The sequence below is a fragment of the Marmota monax genome, unplaced genomic scaffold, assembly GCF_021218885.2.
Source record: "Marmota monax isolate L192 unplaced genomic scaffold, Marmota_monax_Labrador192_F-V1.1 WCK01_AAM20220418_F8-fsc00012, whole genome shotgun sequence".
Lineage (NCBI taxonomy): Eukaryota > Metazoa > Chordata > Mammalia > Rodentia > Sciuridae > Marmota > Marmota monax.
This window is the reverse complement of record NW_026695227.1, coordinates 34,431,348-34,450,857: the sequence shown is the minus strand read 5'-3', so window position 1 is coordinate 34,450,857 and position 19,510 is coordinate 34,431,348. Positions and strand designations below refer to the sequence as shown.

The window sequence follows — 19,510 nt, the reverse complement described above, 5'->3', positions numbered from 1 at the left end:
TGCTTCTCCGCACCCAAGGCCTGGACTGAGCAGGCTCAGCGCTATGGGATCTGGGATCGCAGCGGGAGTACCGGGTCCTTGCGTGATCACCAGCTGCAGCCTCTTTCTTCGCTATTTGCTGGGTTAAAACGCTTCTCTCTCACTTCCCTCCTTTTCGCCCCTGGATCTGAGAAATAAATCCAAGTCTCCTACTGCATCAGCCCTCCCCATCGCTGCTATCTCACTTCTCCTTACCGAAGATAATCTCTTTGTTTCCTGAAGGAAACCGTAATATTCAGACATTTGAGCGGTAAATGAATTTTTCTTTAAGATGTTTAATTTTCTCTCCATTTCTTAACGTCCTGCTCCGCTTGACGATGGAATAGAACGACTTTAGAAGTCTGCAGAGGGGAGAGGGTGAGTGGAGAGATGGAGCCCAGAGTTAGCGGTCATAGATGCGGAAGACCAGGAGAACTTAGGAGGGGAAGAGGGGGGAGGAGAGAGAGAGAGAGAGAGAGAGAGAGAGAGAGAGAGAGAGAGAGAGAGAGAGAGAGAGAAGGCGTGGGGGTTGGGGGAGAGAGGGAGCCCCAGCTGGCGGGAGCCTAGCCAGAGAGAGAGAAAAAAGAAAAGTTTCCCGGAGTCTTCGTTAGTTGACTTCCCTATCCGAAGCTTTCTCCGGCGGACAGAACTCGCCCCCAATAAAGGAAGGAGTGGGGGTCTTTATTTTTTTCAATGTCCCATAGAGTCCAGTGTTTACAAGATGAGAAATGCCACTGCCAGCGTCCTTCTGGAGAGAAAGGCTGAAATGGAGGACCGACGCCTTCCTTATAAGGTACGATGCTAACTTGACCTTCACTTTGTCATGGCGCCCCCCGCCCACCCAGACTGCTGAAAGCGACCAGGCAGAGTGAGAGAAATTGCTGACCCTTGCCTCTGCCTCCCTCCTCTCTTTTTCTTTTAATTTCTGCCCTTTTCAACCCTACCTTTTCCTTTTAATTTCTTCCTTTCTTTGTTTTCTCCTCCGGTTCTTGCTGCCCCCTTTCTTTCTCTCATTTGTTTTAGTCTTGCCTTTGGTTTCATAGTTCCCTACGATTATCTGGATTATCTGGGCCTTGCTCTCTGCCTTTGCCTCTAAGGCAGTCTTCCCCTGTCTCCCACAGGCTTCCGGACTCTTGACTCCTGGAAACAATTTTTTTTTTTTTTTTGGTGCGAGCGTGCATGCTGCTGGGACTTAACCGAGGGTCTCATACATGGTAGGCAAGTGTTCTACCCCTGAGCCACAAACCCATCTTGAAAAAAATATTTTCAGTCTTCCCTTCATCCCCACCATGAACTGACCTCTGCAGTCCCAACTAGGCTTTTACGTCCACTCATGTGTCCTTTGGGAGGAGACTCCAGGAAAGAAAATAAATTTGGGATTAAAAGGGGGGGGGCTTGCTCTGGGCCCAGTGCCTATTTGGGGTTGACTGTGAACTTGATTTTGATCAGCTCCTGTCTTGCTCTCTCTAGTCTCACCTACCAAGTCTCCACAACACTAGTGGCCTTGCACTGAGAACTGAGAGCTAAGTCCCTTACTGTGGAGGCCTAGGGAGAGCAAAGCCCACTGCTCCCTAGACTAAGAAGGGCACAGTTCAAGTATCAAGTTGTTCTTTGTCCTTGTCTGAGCTTTATGACCCCTAAAATTCTAGAGATCTCCCTGAAGACACTCAGATAAAAAATTTAGAGTATTAACAATTTTTGAAAAATTTCACTCTTTTAATAGTAGGAAAGAGAAAGACTCTCAGAGCCTCTCTACCTTGCTTCATGCTGCCTCCCAGGCTCCAACAGAGCTTCTGACATTAACTCTAATCATATCTTGTGTGACTATAAAATAATATTATCGACACCCCTATAATTATCTATTATCCACTTACTTGTGATGATTACAATACTAGAGGAGGCAGGTCTATGCTGACAAAGTGAAGCCAAGTGAATATTGAAAATGAAACTGGATCAGAGGCCTTCAAACTGGATCTCTTACTTATTTGAGTATGTTTTCAAAATCTGTAAGCTCCTGTCTAGACCCTTCTTGATTTAGGAGTAGTCATTTAGTAGAACTTAGGGTAATATTGAGAGACCCTACCACTATATCCTTTTCCTCTATATCCCAAACACCCCCTGGCCCCTCCTCCTCCTCCTCCTCCTCAGCACAGACACCAGAGAGGGTCAAACAATAAAAGGGAAATGCTTTCTCTCACTCCCCCTACAATTATCCGGATAATTGCATGAATTCTTCCTTGAATACCACTGTGTACTGAGGGTCCAGGATTTCAGCAGGAAGTGCAGAGGACAGGATTTCAAATGGGGGAAGCTGAGAGTCCTGGGTTCTTACATTCCCGGACTTTATAGTTCTGTATAGTGTTACATTGTTTCTTCAGGCAAAGATCTTTGTTCCCCTTCAGTCATTTTTCTCCCTTTCCCCCTCCCCTTCCCTCCTCCCCCCCTTTTTGGTCCCTTTAAAGGAGACTCAGATCATCTTCTGCTCTTAATAGATGACTATAAAAGTAAAATTAATTCCCCCTTGCCCTTTAATATCAATATCTCTCTGTTAAGTATGCACATCGGCGAGAATAAACAGAATTAAGTGCTACAACCCGAACCAGCAATTACACCCAAGGTGTTTTTCTCCCCCATTGCATCTGGCTTATCAGGGGCTGTTCGCTCTGGTGCAAGATAACCAGCGGGTATTTGTATTTTTTTATAAGCTCATTGGACCCTGAGCCAGCACCGACCTGGTAGAAAAAGCAACCACGAAGCCAGAGAGAAAGAGAGAGCCAGAGGAGGGAAGAGAGCGCCAGACTGAGATGAAAGGGAACCACGCAGAGAAACGCTGGGAAAGGAACGAGACGGCAGGTCCCCGGAACAGAGGGCAGGACAAGCACTCACTGGCTCGCGGACAGAGGTTTATATATTTTTATTTTTAAAGTCTCATTTTGGGCCCGATGAAGAAAAGGGAGAATTCAGGGAAGGGGAGAGGAAAGAGAATTATCCGGGTCCTGGCTCACAGCACGAACGCTCAAGAAGGAAAGAGCCCTGGATAAACCCGAGTGGGCGCCAGGGCAGCTCAGGCTCCAGGCAGGCGTCGTCCCACTCGCAGCTCAGCTCGCGACCGGGGCCCTCCAAGCCGCACCCTGCCCGCCCCGCGGTGGCTGCCGCAGCTTCCTTGCTCTTCTTATCATCTCCATCTTTATGATGAGGCTTGTTAACAAGACCAGCGAGCTGGCCACTCACATCTATCTCAGCCGCGCCCGCTCAGCCGAGCAGCGGCCGGCGGGGGGGACTGGGAGGCGCTAATTAATTGATTCCTTCGGACTGTAAAATATCGCAGCGTCTACGCGGAATCCGTGGACTCATAAACAATATCTCTGCTGGGTGTGAGTGAACTGTCTCAAAGAATTTTTTTCATAGGTATGTCAGACAGCCCTGAATTTTTAGTTGCTGAGACCTAAGTGAGACTAATTTTTAGGGGGCCAAAACAGGGAACTCAGTGCCAGAAAGTGCCTCTCCAAAAACGTTGGGAATGATTTTGTTGGGAAAAGGAGAAAAGAAAATTTGGGGTTGTGAGATAGCTTTTTCCTGTCGATTGTGTAGACCCAACCAAGTTTAAAAATGGGAGTCCAATGGGCTGGGACCGCTGGAAGCATCTCTTTTCCTAGCGAAAGGGAGGCTAATCCCAGATTTGAGGCTACCAATAGAAGCCCAGGTCAACCTTTGTTTCATGTTGCTCTCTAGACTCGATATTTAAAATAAAAATTTAAAATTAAGCAAATATTAGCCTTCAGGAACCCCCTTATGCTCAGAGAACAGCTAGAAATCAACATGTCTGTTAAACACCACACCAGACCAATGCGGCCTCCTTTTTCCTACCTGGCAGAACAGAGTCAATCTCTAATGTACTTACATTAGGTCTAGAAGAGAGCATCTTGGGACACATGGGATAACCTAATTATATAATACTATGTAGGAGTGATTATGCAGTAGATCCTGCTGAAAACAGGACTTAATCCTGTTCTAAATACCCAGCTTCAGACAAGAGAGATACAACAGGGAAATAGATATTGGCGACCACTTACATAATAATGCTTGTAGACATAGAAGGGGATTTTAGGAGACAAGAATAATAGAAACACAGAAAAGAAAAAATAAAAGTTCAGCAGATGGAGACTGTCATTACTAATGCCTGAACTTCTTCTAGTTCTTACTTTTAAGATCACCAGAGAAATATGTACTATAAAGATGTAAGTCCAACAATTGTATTTTTAATATATTTGGTATACATACACCATGCAGGCAAACATAATTTACAGTGTGTAAATATGCACTTTGTGTATGTACAATATTTTTTCATTAAATTTTTGTGTACATATAGCAAGATCTAGGTAAAATTAATGCACAGATTCTATGTGTCCTGTGGAGTATATAAGCATGTGGCCAAATAGACTCAGGACTGTACATTCCCCATGTAGGACATATTCACTGTAGTATTTATATATGTAAATAAATTTTACATGTGAGTACCTATGCTATGTGATCTTTTCTCTATACATTGCTTTTCCATGTGACAGATAACAGTGCCTCTGTGTGCATATTTTATATAAAACTGTATTTTGCATGCCCAGAAAATACAAGTAATATAGGTATCTCAAAGATCTATTAACATACATTGGTCATGGCCCCAGCACAGCCAGGTGTATATATTAGGGATTATCTTTCCAGGATTCCATGTGGACTACATGCCTTTCAGAAAGCTTTCCAAGCAAGGACTCCTGGTGGGTTGGATCCCTACAGACCTGTCCTTGAAGGAAGTTTTCCTCTCATGGTCAGACAAACTGAAGACTTGTCTCCAAGTGCCCAGCAAACTCTTTGGCTTGAAAATGAGAAATCGTCCACTGGCACTGAGCTGGTTCCCACTGGTCCAGCACTATCGTCTTGTGGTGGTTCAGTTTCCTGGCTTCTGTGCTAGGATTTGGCGGGTAGCACAGGAGCCACCGGGGGCAAAACCGCCAGAGATAAGAAACCCCGCTGGAGGGCTGGCTGCCACTGTGGGGACACTGCGTGCTGGCAAAGGGAAGACATTTTGGTAGAAATGTCTAGTTCCCGCAGCTCGGACAGAGCCTCAAACTCCATCTGCTTTTCAAGGCTTCCCACAAACTCATGGTGTGTGCCCTAAGGCCCAGGGGGCTCAGGGAAGAGGAACTGGGTGGGACGCGGTCCAGGAGAGACAGTCTCCACTGCTCCGGCCAGCAGGGGTCATCCCGTCCTTCGCGGGGCCCGACTGCCCTCGGAAAGCGACCAGAGCCTCTGGCGCTGTTGGGCGGCGAGCTACTCGGATCAGCCGAGGCTTTGGGCGTGCTGAGTTGCCTCTTCCTGGGCCCCTGAAATGGACCAGTCGGCGGGATCCGGACCGATCCGGGTCTCAGAGCCCTCTCCACTGGGCCGGGGCGCTGAGGGCTCCAGGCGTGAGTTGGGGAGTGGCCCAGGCGCCCGAGTCCTCCGGCAGCAGCCGACCCGCCTTTGTCTTGGGGCCTCCCCTAGAGCAACAGCCGCGAGCACGGCGCGGGCCTGCAGCGGTGAGCGACGGCGGGAGAAGACTGGGGAGTCTTGTGGCTGCGGGCGCGGGCCGCGGGCCTATCCGCGGAAAATCGGCAACTCTGTCTCCATGGAGGCAGATACAGAAAAGCGGCCGCTCAGGCTTAAGACCAGGCCTGTGGGCTGCGGGATACCGGACCTTCTGTTCACCTCGCGCTGGATTACACCAAAACCTTCTGCACCTCCAAATGCCCACTGCGCAGAGAGGTTTGGAGGCTCCAGGGTGCGTTTCTCGTGTGGCCTGGAGCCTAAAAACCGGCCCCGCTTTCTTGGATATAAAGGGGAGGGAGGGCTGGGGTGGAAGAGAGTGGTGGTCCGAGCTGGCCGGAACCCAAGGTCCCAAGGGTTTGTTTTGTTTGCGGATCTGGGCCCCTGGTCCCAGCTTCGCTCTGGGTCTGAGCCATCGATCGCTCTGGGTTTCCGGTTGCATTAGCATCCACAGAACCCAGACTGCCGGGTCCATCTCCTGCCTGCTCGCTCAATAGTGGCTTTAAATACCCAGCTTTGGTTGTGCAGATCCGAGTGGAGCAGAACAACTTCGTAGATAATCAGGACCAAATACAGAACTCATTTGGATGATATAAGCTTATATATGTAAGCAGAACAGAAGAATGATTTTCTTCCTAAATCTTATTTAGGAGAAATATCTTGCTCCTTGAGACCCAGTTTTAGACACAGGGTGCTTTGTGTTAAAGTCAGTGGAGTCCATTGTAATTTGGGGGGTTAAACTAGACAAATAGTTGTGGCACAGACACAATCCTCACTCAGATTCAGAGCTCAGCCTCAACCTGAATATTGGGGTGGTGGGTCCACCATGACCTCCTTTTAATGAGAGTCTCATGGAATTCCTTTTCAGTCCTGAGGAGAAGGCTGTAGTGTTTTCCTTCTCTGACAACTTCCTCAGTTATTCAAACTGGAGGCCTTCATAGACGCCACCCAGGAAGGTGCTTTCTCTTTCAGGTTGGGAGAGTTTTGGGGGGGGGAATAAATTAAGGGACAGTTATTCATGATCTCCCTAAGTTTACTCTTTTTTAAAAGCCACAAACTCTTACACTGTTGGCCTTTCCTGTATAGACACATCTTAAGCAGTGGATCTTAAGCAGTCCTTAAGCAGTCCTTTGCCTGATCTCCCCACCTTTACTCTTTATTCTGGTATTAACTGGCCCCTCCCCCAGCTCATGGCTTCCAGAAGCTGGTTACCCCCAGCCTCTCCTGCACTCCCTGGGGCCTCAAGGCTTGGAGTCTCCTTCCTGCCTGCACTCACAGGCTCTGCCAGATAGTTGGGAATTAGGAGTAAAGGGAGAATGGGATTTGATATAAATTTGCTAGTTTCTTTAATTGAGGAATGAGGAAAGGAGAGAAAGATTTCAGGGCAGGAGGCTTTGACTCTATGGTCAGTTCAATGGGAGCACCTGGTATTCCTTCAGAAGCCTGGGAGGGTGGAACAGGAATTTGGAAAAGACTGTTTATTATGGCTGAAGCCAGAGAGTTAGAAAGGGTCACTATGGGGAGCAAAAGGAGTAAAGGTCAAGGCAGAGGGAGGGCATTTCATAGGGCAAGAAGGGATAGTGGAGGTGGAAAGGGCTCACAGGTACATTGCATCCTGCTGGGCCACTGACCTGGATGTGGGCTTCTCCCTGGAAAAGCCCAGAGGGGAATACTGGCTTCAAGGATGGAGCCTACTTCACCCACTCCAAGGGGTCTTTAGTTTCCTGCCCAGTTATCTTACAACACACAATGTCCTCTCAGAGTGAAGTTCCAGAATTAGGATCACAGAGCTGAAGCTCCCGAAACACCAACCCCCATTTCAGGGGCACTCTTATCACCCCCATGTCCCAGCTCAGCTTCTATTATTTGAGTTCCTGCAATGTAGACCTCCTTTTTTGAAACTGGTTTCTGCTTCTTCTGAGCTGTCCACATTATTTTAGTCCCCGTGACTCCTTGGAGCTCTCTCCTCCCCCTAGTCTACAGCTCCCCAATTTTCTCTTTGCCAGTAATTGCTTGAGACTATAGATGGCAGTTCATCAACATTTCTTGGTTGACTATATATTTTTGTTGCTTCTGCAACTGCTCTTCCTTATTATCTATTATACATTTATGATTTTTATTATTCACCTGAATTGGAGAAAATAAAGTGGAGAACAGTTAGGAAGCTGAAGCTCTCATTCTTTGTGGACAGAGGAGTCCACATGTGGGGGGCCCAATTTTAAAAATTGTTCCAAAAATCATACTGTCATACATCCATATTTTAATTATTAATATTAATATGACAAAGCAACTCTGTACAAGGACCATATAAAGGAGAAACGTGCTAAAGACAGATGTTTGAATAGGAGGATATACTACAGAGAGCTGGGAAGGAAGTAGGGAAGGGGTGACTATCCTTGGGGACTATACTAGGTACTAGCAACAGACACATAGTACAGGACATAGATTGACAGAGAAACTCACGGAAGTCAAGTTTAAAGTGAAGGAAAGAAAATATTGCATATTTGTCCTCCTGCCCCCCACTATTTTTGAAGTGTTCTGGTCTCTCTGATAGGTTGTAAGAGTCAAGTCAGGGTGGTGGAGCTTGAATCCAGCACTGACCAGGCTGGGTATGGGTATGCCTCATTTCCAGGACCAATGCACAGGAAATTGAGTGGACAGCTGGAAAGGAGGGGCACTCTAGGAAGGAGTGCCTAGGTGAAACAAGTATAGGTTGGTGGAAAGTGTGTCAGGTGTCAGGTGCCCCGTGGGGAATGAAGGCATGTGATTGTATCTCCTCTCTATAGGACCCTGTGAGCACTAATAGGCTGCCTGCAAGTGCAGTAGTGGGCTTGTAGTGGGCCCAGTGGTTTGCTGGGTTCAACTGTTTGCCTGTGCCTCAATACAAACCCGTACAAGGACTTGAAGCTGTGCGTTGTTGGGGAAGTCTGGTGATCTGTGCATTGCCCTCAGAGGACGGGGAGACTTTGCCCTGGTGGGAAACACTCCAAGCCAGCAGGTCAGTTTCATACTGTCCAGGCAGCACTTAACTCCAATCAGTCTTTGCTTCTCATCTCTTTTGCTTCTATAGGGGTGGGACAGCAGATGGGAGGCTGGCAGACTTGGGAAGAGGAGTAAAAACTGAGTGCAGGAGGGCTAGTGGGCTCTCTCTCTCAACTGCTCCTCTTTGGAGAGTCAGCCCAGGGTCTACTCCACTGGGCCTGGGGCCTGAAGGCATTTATGGATAAAAGGCTTTCCCACTTGGAGAAGCCAATCTTTGGCCTCCAATGGGTTTTAAGGAAGTGCCCCTCCCTCTGCTGTGGTCCTTATATTCCAGTGGTTGGCTGGCCTGGGGGCGAAGCAACCCAGAGACAAAGGGCAATGGGGGGGGGGGTTGGTAACGGAGAGAAAGGAGTTGGGTGGGTGGGGAACTGTAACCTCCTTCATTGTCACCAGCCTGGGAAACAGGGGCTGAGCTGGGCCTCCTTGGCCGGTAGCCCCTTTAAGGGCTGATTCTCTTCCCCCCTCGCCTCGTAAATTACGCCGGTCCAGCCTCTTCGGCCATGACCGTGAACGCCAGCGGGAAAGGGAGAATCAGCCGCTGCTGCCTAGGATGCCAGAAATTCTCCCCGCCAATCAATGCGGTGCTCCGCAGCCCCTTCCGCAGCTTCTTGAACTTCCTGGAGGGCCAGGTGGGGGTCCCTGGGGTGGCTACTGATCTTGTGACTGCATCTGATTGGCCCTCAATTTCTGGCTAGCTGCTGTCCATCCGCAGCCCCATAGGCCAAGATAGCAGGACACCTGTGAGCCAGTGTTGGCCAGGGCAGGCAGGGGACTTCTGAGAGGGCTGGGGGCCAGGAGACTGTTCTGGAAACCTGTCCTAGAGGGGGCATAAGGCTGATGATCGCCTTGCTTGTAGCTCAGTCTGCCAAACCCTGAAACTTCTGCCCACACTATGCCCAGGCCTGGGGAACCCAGACCTGAACAACGTTGGGCCTTGCTGATCATTCTCTTCTTCTAAACTGCATTTCCTCCTTGGTTTCCCCCACCCTCCAGTCCTGCCAGAGGTACCCTGACTCCCTTTAATGATCCTCCCCTCTTGCTCCCTCCTCCCAGCCTGTTCTAATCCCACCAACTGTGTGTTTGGGCACCTTGGTTCTACTATCCCACCCTCATCTGCTCCTCCAGGAAGAGAGACTAAAGACCACAGAATGGAAGTGGAGGAAGGGGCATCTGGGCTGCTGTTTCTTCAGATCCTTAGCCTAGGTGCAGCACCCCATTTCTGCTTCAAATACACCAACCCTATGCAGTGCCCCAGTCTTTCCTGCTTCTGCCACCCAATGGCAGCTGTGAGCTTACTCTCCCTTCTCTCTGGGACCTGGCAGGGCCTGCTGGATGGGGTTGTGGGAGGGAACCACGAACAAAACAGACAAGAGGATGTCCACGGAGGGCCTGCCAGAGAAGCCTGGCGATCTAAGCGGGAACTGCGTCCCAGGCAGCGCCCTCTCTTACTCTCTTTCAGTACAGGCTCAGTCTGGGGCTGGTGCCGGTATCCCGACCCCCTAAAAGAAGGAGAGCGCTTGCTCCCTCAACAAAAGTCTTTTCTTTTTCATTCTCCGGTTTTGAAACCAGATCTTGACCTGCTGGTCACTAAGATTCAAGCGGTCCGAGAGTTCCCTCCGGCGCTGGCGTGTGATGAACTCGTTGACCAGAAATTCGCCCTCCAGCTCAGCCAGCTGCAACTTCGAATAGGGCTTGCGCTTCTTCCGTGAGCGGCTGTGGATCGGGTACCAGGGCGCGCCTGGGTGGAGATGAACCGCAGGGTTGGCCAGAGGATCAAGGGGTGACCAGCCCAGTGCCCTCGACCCTTCCCCAGATCCTTTCACTTTGGCTCCACATGGGACCCTAAACCCTTCCTTTCCCTTCTTGCCTCTATGCATCCCAATACCCTCCTCTACCCAGACCCCACCCCAACAATTCCTCATCTCATCACTTTTTTTTCCCACTCTCATTCCTTGCCCTTGACTCCTCAACCCTATCTCTGTTCTATGTTCCTGTTCCTCACTTCTCCCCAAACCTCTCCGATTTCTTCTTTCCTATTCCTCCCTGGCCTGGTTCTCCCACATTCACCACCACTAGGTCCTCATCTGTTAGAACAAACATGGACAAGTGGTGAACAGCCTGTGTCCACTGATGTATCTTTAAAAACAAAAAAAAAAGGAGATAACGGGGGTCAGTGGGAAGGTAGAGGGAGAGCCAGGTTCTCCTTTCCCACCTCCTTACCCCAGGCCTAGGGAAGTCCCAGTCAGGATCCTCCTTCTCCGGAGCTCCAGTTCCCCTCTAGTAGCAAGCCAACAAAAAAGGAAATCTCACCAGTTCTTTTATGGGGATATTTACATGTTTATAGGTCTCTCCCCCCACCCGCACTTCTTTTTAAAAGAAGTGCTTGCTCACCATACATTCTGTCACCCCAGGCAGCCCTAGCTCAGTCCTACCCTGCCCACTCTAGTAGGATGTCAGGTCTGAGTAAGTCTCAGAAGCGGGCCGGGGTCCTTACCGCTGGCTGAGAGCCCGCCGCCGGGGTTCAACGGCGATACCAAACTGCCGGGGTCGCCTGTCCCGGCGCCCTTGTTGCCCTCGTTGAGTAGGGACGAACTGGAATCGGATTCCAAGGACTGACACGAGGGTGGGTCGTGTGGGGGTCCAGTACTGCCGTCCCCACCACCGCCGCCTGCCGCGTAGTCGTACTTGAAGCCCAGTGCAGGGGGCCCCGACGGCTCCAGCGGCAGCAGAGCTGCCCCCGGCCCGGGACCCGGGTCGCGCCCGCGCTCCTCACGCTTCAGACTCCCGCCGCCGCCCTCCGCGCACGGCTCGCGGTAATAACCCTTGCTGTCCTCCACACGAGCCAGCTCGCACGTGCGCCCGAAGGGCGGGTTGAGCGACACTGGGCTGCCGAGATAGGGCTGCGGGTAGCCATTGCACGGCTCAGCTGACGGCCAGGGCAGCGAGCACACGTTGTCGCGGCGTGGGTAGGACAGCGAAGGCAGCCCGGGGAGTTGCGCCCCGGACGCGCGGAAGTTGGGGAAGTAGAAGGTGTCTCCTGTGTGGATGTTCACCAGCGGCCCCACAAACCCAGGATTCAGGAGATTATGCTCGCCCATTTCCGCGGGGCCCGACCGGCAGCTTCTACTTTATTGCTATCTGACATTAAACATAGTTAAACCTGCACCAGTCACCCATTGGCCGCCCTGCTCACGTGGGCGCCGCCGCCAGGGGGAGGGGTGGGGACAGCCGATTCCCCCCCCACCACCCAGTACCAACTCCAACTTCCCCCTTCCCCAATCGTGAGCAGAGGTGGGGGGGGGGTGAGGGGCGAAAGGTGGGGGCAGGTTTATTCGCTGGATTCTGGTTTTTTAAAAAAATCATATAAAACCTGGGGCAGAGAGTGAAGCGATCGCTGGATACGGGGGCAAGAGGGAAAAAGCTACACCAAAAATACCGGCACATACACACCCCTGCACCCTGCAACGCCTCCCCCCCATATGTATTATCTTATCCCCAACAGCTGGACGAGTACAGCCTGTCCCTCTTTAATTAGCTCCTTTATTAACTAAAACCGTTGGAATTTACAATATCTCCCCAATAAATTACTATTAGATATTGTGTCATATAAAGTTTACTGGCTGTTTAAGGAGACGGATGAGCCCTTTGGCTCGGGGTTTATTTACAGTAGAGGCGAGTGGGGGTAAGGACAGGTTTCCCTGCAGCTATCTCTCCCAGCTCTGCTGCTGCTGCTATACTCATCTTCATCAGCCCTTTCTTAGGAATTTGGAGATATTTGAGGTCCTCTCATCAAGAAGGGCTGCGGAGAATTGGTAATGCCAGTTCTTTTCCCCAGAGCCAAGAGCCACCCCAGCCTCACACCTTCACTCACCATTAAAGGAAGGATGCAAAAGGAAACCAGAGAAAGCAAAAAAGGAGCTAGCTGCCTGCCTGCTCTTGAAAATCTGGGGGCTTCGGACTACTATTCCACTGCAACTTCTGGGGATGGAGGGTCTTCTGGGAATCTCCTGAAGTCTTTTTAGCAGGAGTCTGTGTGCCCCTACCAAGGCTTGTCCGCCAGAGAGATGCCTGACTTCCACTGCAAAGGAGATACCCACACACAACCGCGGACTTGCCGCTGGGACCATCAGACAGCAGCACACAGAGGCCGGCTTTAGGTTGCCTCCTGAGGTGGGCTGGGAGTGAGGGAAAGAAACCTGGAAAATTATCTTGTTGGGGTTTTCAATTTTTATTTATTGTGCAAGCCTCGGAAGCTTCTTCCTGAGAAGTCTGAGAACCCAAAGCTGATGGGTGGTGAGATAATCAACATCAGCAAAACCATAATTGGATTCTCAACTAGATGCACAAAGCACAGTCAAATGGATTTAAAAGACAAGAAAAATATGCCCCCCCCCAATCAGATTATCTTATTGGGGCCACAGTTGAGAAAACACTCAGATATCTATGTGATTGTTTCGAACTTTGATCCAAGGCACAGGCTTAAGTAGTACAAGGTTAGATAAATAGTTCAGCAAATGTACAAATAAAAATAATCCGCTGGAAATTTACAGAAAGCCAGAGGGACCGAGACAGTCCGAAAATAAGAGAGAAAGAAATCCATGTAGGTGAAAGTTAAGTATCTGAGAATTATCCAGAGCTACAAAGGACACCGAAGTGGAGGAGAGTCTCATCTCCCTCTTTTTCTCTCTCCCTCTCCTCTCTCCTCTGCAGGATGCGGCAGAGGAAAACACAGATTCCTCGAATTCCACCGCTCCCTGAGTGATTTCATATCCCAAACTATAGCTGCTCACTCCGACAGAAATGTGTCCCCGCGGGCGTCGCCCTAGCAGCTCGCAGCCGGTAGCTGGACGCCCTCCTCTTGCCCAGCTTGGCGGGTTCCGCTTCCCCGCCCCGGCCAGCCAGGCCGCTCGACCGGCCCCTCCCGCCCGGGAGCCGGTCCTGCGCCAGGCCCACTTGCCGGAACCGAAGTCTAGCGGTGGGATGCCCCTCTGTGCAGTCAACCTACAGTCAGATCTAGAGGCGCCAAAGAATGAGCAGGACATTCGGACTGGATTGGTCTTTTTGTGCTTAATTGATTAAGGGGCCTCGAAGCTGCAGAGAGGAGCATCCCTCAGCTGCAAATTCCGTATCACAGCATTTCCAATATCTTATTTCCCGCCTTCCAGATGCATTAATGAGCGCTGTTGAAATTTTAATTTTTATAATTTTTATTTGGGGGTTACTTTGGTCATAAAGATAAACAGGGTGTGACTTTAATATTGCTGATTTCAATCAGAACACTACGCTGGCAGCGAAGTCTCCGCCCAGGCTCCCCGGGCCTCGGCGGCGCTCAGCGGCTATTGTTGGTGTGAAGGATGCCGTAGCTGGCTTGCCGAATAATCACTAGCCTTTATGGGATAGAGTCTTCTCCCCACTCTCTTTTCCCTTTCCAGATGACTCTGATCTCCTAGAAAAAGGACTCCAGGACGAAGGTCTTGGCCTCTCTCGTCCCTCCCCAGCTCGAAAAACCTCAGGCTAGGAGCTCTACTTGCTGCCCTCCTGGGCTAGACCACTGAACGCTGGAAGCATCGGCCACAGGGCGGCAGATGCAATGCTGGGGAAAGGAGGATAGGGTAAGGGTTTCCTTCCACAAATGCATTTCTCCCAGCCCTATTCGGCTCCATCAAAGCAGGCTGTTTTCTGCAGGTTTCAGACTCTGGGCACCGACGCACGCACAAACCCGCTTCCTTCTGTGGAACCGGATATTGGTTTCTCTCAGGAAGAGCTGCCGAGAGTCATCAGTAAAATTCGAATCCTCAGGGTTCTGCTCCCTCAAGTCCACGGTGAACCAACCTAGGGATTTTCAGGACCTTGCAGAGGACTCAAGCAATCTAAGTATCCAGTCTTTCCATAGCGAATCACAGTGGCTCTGTTTGCCTCTAAGTAACCCCTCCACCGACGCAACTTAGACGCCCCTTCCTTAACCGGGCTCAGACAAACAAAACGCGGCTCCCAAACTGGATCCCCGGGGCCGGCGGGAGGCTAGGTTGTGAAGCTTCAAATTTTAAGTCCTGCCTCGGTAAAACCTGCTCCCTGGGAACATGCTGAGGCTAGGTGAGGAGATTAGGAGGGACTTGCAGCCCAAGCGTTGGGCAGCTGCGTTTAGCCGGGTTTAATCCGCCGGCACTCCACTACTCACACGCAAAACTATGGCTAGTCAACAGCAGAGCAATTGGTGCGTCTCAACTCTCCTGCACATTCATCAAATCACGGTGCTAGAAGGGGTGGCTTGCCTGCTGGTCCCTAGGCCACTGGCTGTCGCTGCAGCTGGCCAGGCTCAACCATGCCTTGCTCATTAACTCGGGGGTTAATTAAAGCTGAAGGCAAGGATACAGTCCAAAGCTTTCCTTGAAGACCCTAGGCAGCCAGCGTCTTTCAGCGCATCCACCAGCTGGATGCCCCTCCATCTCTTCCACACTTTGTCTTTTTTTCTATCCCTCCCGCATCCTCGTGGCCTCTACTGTGGCTAAGATCGGGGACAGGAGTTAATGATAAAATTTAAACCGTCTTTGGTGACTTGGGCAAAGCGGCCGTAGGAAGCTTATGCCTCCGGAATCAGTTTAAGAGGCAGCTGCGCTCAGGCCCTCCTGCCAACGAGGTCGGGAAATATTCAGCACAGTGCTGCCTTCTCCCTGGTGGGTGAGAGGCCAGAGCCGCCCAGTTCAAGGTCACTGTCTAGTTTGCAGAAAGCGGTTCTGCCACGTATGCAAATGAGCCAGGGCCTGGACCCCTGTAGGGATGCAAGCAGGAGATTTGAAGGATAGGGGAGGGGAGAAGAAGAGAGGTGGTTGGGGAGGGGCTGAACCTCGCCCAACTCCTTTTCGGTCCTCTATATCTCTCCATTTTGGTAGGCTGGGGTTTGGGACTGGAACTTTGTCAAGTTCAGACAGGGGTGGGGGTAGGAGTAGTAGATTTGTTCTCCTCTTTCCTCATTTCACTGGCTTCTCTAGTATTGGAGCCCACCTGGATCCTAGCCCTCCCTGTGAGTGTCCAGGACCTAGATCAAATCGCAAGATCCTTTCTTCAGTGCCGCTTTCTAGGGATCTGCAGCCTGGAGGAGAGGGGCTTGGATGAACCTTGGGTGAAGGAGCCCAGACAGGCATTCAGGTTCAGACTCCTCCAATCCTGGCTCCTCTGGGCTCCCTGCTGCCAAAAGACCCCAGTCGAATTGCCACTCAGAAAATGGGAAAGGGGTAAGGGGAGAGAGACATCTGGGAGACCATTTCTTCACACACACCTTAACTTGAGCATTTCTAAATGAGCCATCTTCCCTCATTTTTCTGTCCTTTCCGTGGCGCGCTAAGAGTTAAATAGAACCGTAGCTCTGACATTTTCCGCCTCCGCCAGCAGAGGATCTCCTCCGCCTAGTGAATTACTGAATGTCAGAGAAGGTGTAGGGACCAAGTTGAAAAAAAAAAAAATCATCAAATGCCACACCCACAGCCGCCAGTAGTGCAGCCCAGTCCAGGTCTGCACCCACCTCCAAGCTGGGTAGGGGGGATGGTGATGACTACCCCAAGTGCCCTGGCCCTTCAGCCCTGCAGGCTGACTCTGACCACATCCACTGGCTTGGTCCAGCTCTGAAGAGGGCTTGACGCTTGGGGTCTGCTCAACACAGCTACCCAGCTGCTTCCCAAACCCAGGACCCGAGTCCTGGGCGAAGGGGGGCCGAAGGATTGAGGTTGGAGCAACCAACCCAGGAAGCTGATGGGGGTGGGACAACGAGCAGACAACCTCAAAGCTGGCTGAGCTTGGAGAACAGGGGTTCACTTACCTTTGGAGACTGAAGAGGCTTAGAAGGGTGAGGGGCAGGAGTTCTCAGCCTCTAGAAACCTTCCGTATCCCCCCCTCCCCAAGGCCGCCCGCAGGCCAGACGAGGTATCCAAGGGGCGGGGAGGGAGAGGCGAAGGGAGCGGCCAGTGGCAGGCGCGCGGGAGCTGAGTTGCCAGAGCATCTCTGGAGAAGCCGCCTTTTATGGGCGTTATTAGCGCCCCTGTCTAGACTGGAGACGACACCTCCTCTGTGTGTAAACAGAGGCGGCGGGCTTTGGCGCGAAGGGGGATGGTGAAGCAGCCCTCCCCTTCATTGGCCACCGGAAGATCAAGGCCTTTTCCATCCTCCCCCCCCCCCCTTCCCCTGTGCTCCCTGTGATGTCAAGGTCAGAAAGACCTAGTCATGGTCAAGGCTAAAAGAGGAAGAGCCTGGTTGGTTGCTAAAAGAGTCTAGCCCCCTCCTCCTTCTCCCAGAAGCCCCTCGCTCCTCAGGGCCCCTCAATCCTGCACCAACCAACGAATGTCTAGTTACACGTCTGCGAGAACCGGCACTTAGAAGTTTTGTTAAGAGTGGGCTCCAATACCACCTAAGACTGACTCAAGAGGATCCTGGGTGGGAAATTCTCTTTGAAATAGGATGGAGCTACAAAGAGGTCAATTGCAGGGACCCCAGCTGGAACGGGAGGGACTTTTTAGAGAGATGTCGGCTTTGCACCCACAGTGAGTGCTCACCTCTCTCCCCACTGCTGACCCAGCCGCCTGTGAATCAATCTCAAGAGAAGATGGTCTCAAGAGCAGACAGCCATGAAGGGATCTGCTGAGAGAATTGCTGGCCTTACTTCCTCAGGTGGGTTCCTGACTCTGGGACTACTGGCCAAAGAAAGGCCTATCTTGAAATGCTGAGTGAGGAAGGTTTTTTTTTTTCTCCAATCAGAAAAAGATCTAGCTGAACCATCCTTGGCAGCCTAGGAGAATGACCTCCATAGGGTGAGTCCTGTGAAGCCCCAGCTCACTAGGCACACTTCTTGGCCTAGGGCAAGTGGGGAGTGGCATCAGGCTATCAGAAGGATACAGCCCTTCAGACTAACCTCTTGTACCCTCCTATTTGCCTTCACTTGCAGCCAGCCTAATTCTAACACCAACACTAGGAGACTGGCCTTGGAAAGAAAGACTTTTGGTGGGGAGGGTACTGAGGATTGAACCCCAGGGTGCTCTACTATTGAGCTATGTCCCAGCTCTTTTTAACTTTTTGAGATAGGGTCTCAATAAGTTTCTTAAGGCCTTTTTCCATTGCTGAGGCTGAGCACAAACTTGTGATCTTCCTGCCCCAGCCTCCAAAGTCACTGGGATTACAGGTTTGTGCCATCATGCCTAGCCAAAAGATTTTTATTATAGGTGTAAATAAAAAGGAGAAAATGCACTCTACACCTTGGGATAAGTGTGCCAACTGACAACACTTTCATTTCTACACTTCCATACAAGCAGCCAGGACATTCTCAACTGCTCAAAGGCTCTACACACACACACACACACACACATCCCTTCAAGGAATATCTCACACAGTCACCAGTGACAACTCTTGGATGAAGAAAAGGGACCAATATAATTGGGAAAGAATATCCATTTCCCAACTTTGCCTCCCCAGAACCCCCCCCACACACACACACACACAATATTTGCTTACTGTTATGTGAGATATACCTCCAGAATTAATTAGGGCATGATAAGCCTCCAAAATCAGTGTAGATATGTTTCATCAAGTACTTGGGAGGATTCTAAACATGCTGGGGCTCACAAGCTTTCAGAGAAAACACAGTCCTTGCTTGCCTTGCCAATGTCCTAGTGCACCTTCAATCACCCACTTTTGGGGACTTTGAAAGCATCTCTCAGTATGGAAGACTTGATTTCTTTCTTGTTTTCTCCCTACTCCCCACCCCACCCTTTTCTTTTCTTTCTTTGTTTACTTCTTTCTTTCTTTTTTTTTTTTTTTTTTTTTTTTGTCAGTGCTGGGGATTGAACCCAGTGCCTAGTACATGCAAGGCAAGCACTCTATCAACTGAGCTATATCCCCAGTCCCTGTTTGTCTTTCTTTCTTTTTCTTTTTTTTTTTTTTAAGAAGGGCTTGCTGTAATGCCCAGGCTGGCCAGAACTTTTGGACTCAAGCAATCCTCTGGCCTCAGTCTCCAAGTAGTTGGGACTTCAGGTGTACCACTATGCCTAAAACTTGGTCATTTGGTTAAGTATGGGTTTGTGTGCAGAAATAGAAGGATCCAGCAGTCCTCAGAGAACTCTAGACTTCTCTTTACCCACTGAGTCCCCAACTTCACTTGCATCTATTACAATGTCACAGGACTACCCCTAACAGTCAAGAGGACTGGGCTTCAATAGTCCCAGGATTCTCTCCACTTTGTTCCTTTCTCTAATCAAACACACACACATTTAAACTTCAACTCTCTATCTCAGAAGACATTCAGAGGGTTTTGGAGAAGAGTTGGTATATTAGATGTGGAGAATAAGGACAGATGGAATTTAAAATGAATTTTTTTGGGGGTACTGAGAATTGAACCCATGGGTGCTTAACCATGGAGCCACATCCCCAGCCCTTTTTATTTATTTATTTTTAAAAATTGAGACAGGGTCTCACTACATTGCTTACAGCCCTTCAAAGTTGCTGAGGCTGGCTTCGAACCTGTGATCCTCCTACCTCAGCCTCCTGAGCTGTTGGGATTACAAGTATAAGGCATTGCACCCAGCAAAAAAAGAATTTTATTCTTAGGAGATTCACCTGTTACCTCTCCACTACCTAGTATGTGGTTCTCTGGTCGTCAACCCAGTGTTGAGACCAGTGGAACAGAAGTGGCAGCCACATCTCTTGTAGAGCCTCTCAAAGAATAAACTCTTCAGGCTCTTTGTCTCAGGCTGTGTGTGTGTATGTGTGTGTGCGCACACGCGCAGGTGCACACATGAGCATGTGTGAACTTGTGCTTCACTCCCAGAAAAATTATTTAAATGAAAATTTAAAAGCTATAGCCCCATCAGGGAAAAGGAAAATGGAGAACTCT

The 19,510-nt window shown here is 50.3% G+C and overlaps 1 protein-coding gene and 1 long non-coding RNA gene across 2 annotated transcripts; one reads left to right on the top strand and one right to left on the bottom strand.

The window, feature by feature from the left end:
• Positions 1-72: 72 nt before the first annotated feature.
• Positions 73-4,481, top strand: LOC124087358 (uncharacterized). Its single transcript, XR_006850039.2, has 3 exons — positions 73-289; positions 723-811; positions 2,724-4,481. It is a non-coding gene; the product is annotated as an uncharacterized LOC124087358 (long non-coding RNA).
• A 5,655-nt stretch (positions 4,482-10,136) lies between these two features.
• On the bottom strand, positions 10,137-11,735 carry Hoxc12 (homeobox C12). The gene is made up of 2 exons (XM_046435462.1): positions 11,132-11,735; positions 10,137-10,375 (listed from the first exon to the last, which is right to left on the bottom strand). Exons 1-2 carry the CDS (start codon positions 11,733-11,735, stop codon positions 10,137-10,139), a joined length of 843 nt encoding a protein of 280 aa, XP_046291418.1.
• Positions 11,736-19,510: the final 7,775 nt, after the last annotated feature.

Coding starts and splice junctions, on each gene's coding strand:
- Hoxc12 (XM_046435462.1), bottom strand. CDS start 11,735: ATGGGCGAGCATAATCTCCTGAATCCTGGGTTTGTGGGGCCGCTGGTG. Junction 10,376..11,131: donor CGGCGGGCTCTCAGCCAGCG/GTAAGGACCCCG, acceptor ATCTCCACCCAG/GCGCGCCCTGGTACCCGATC.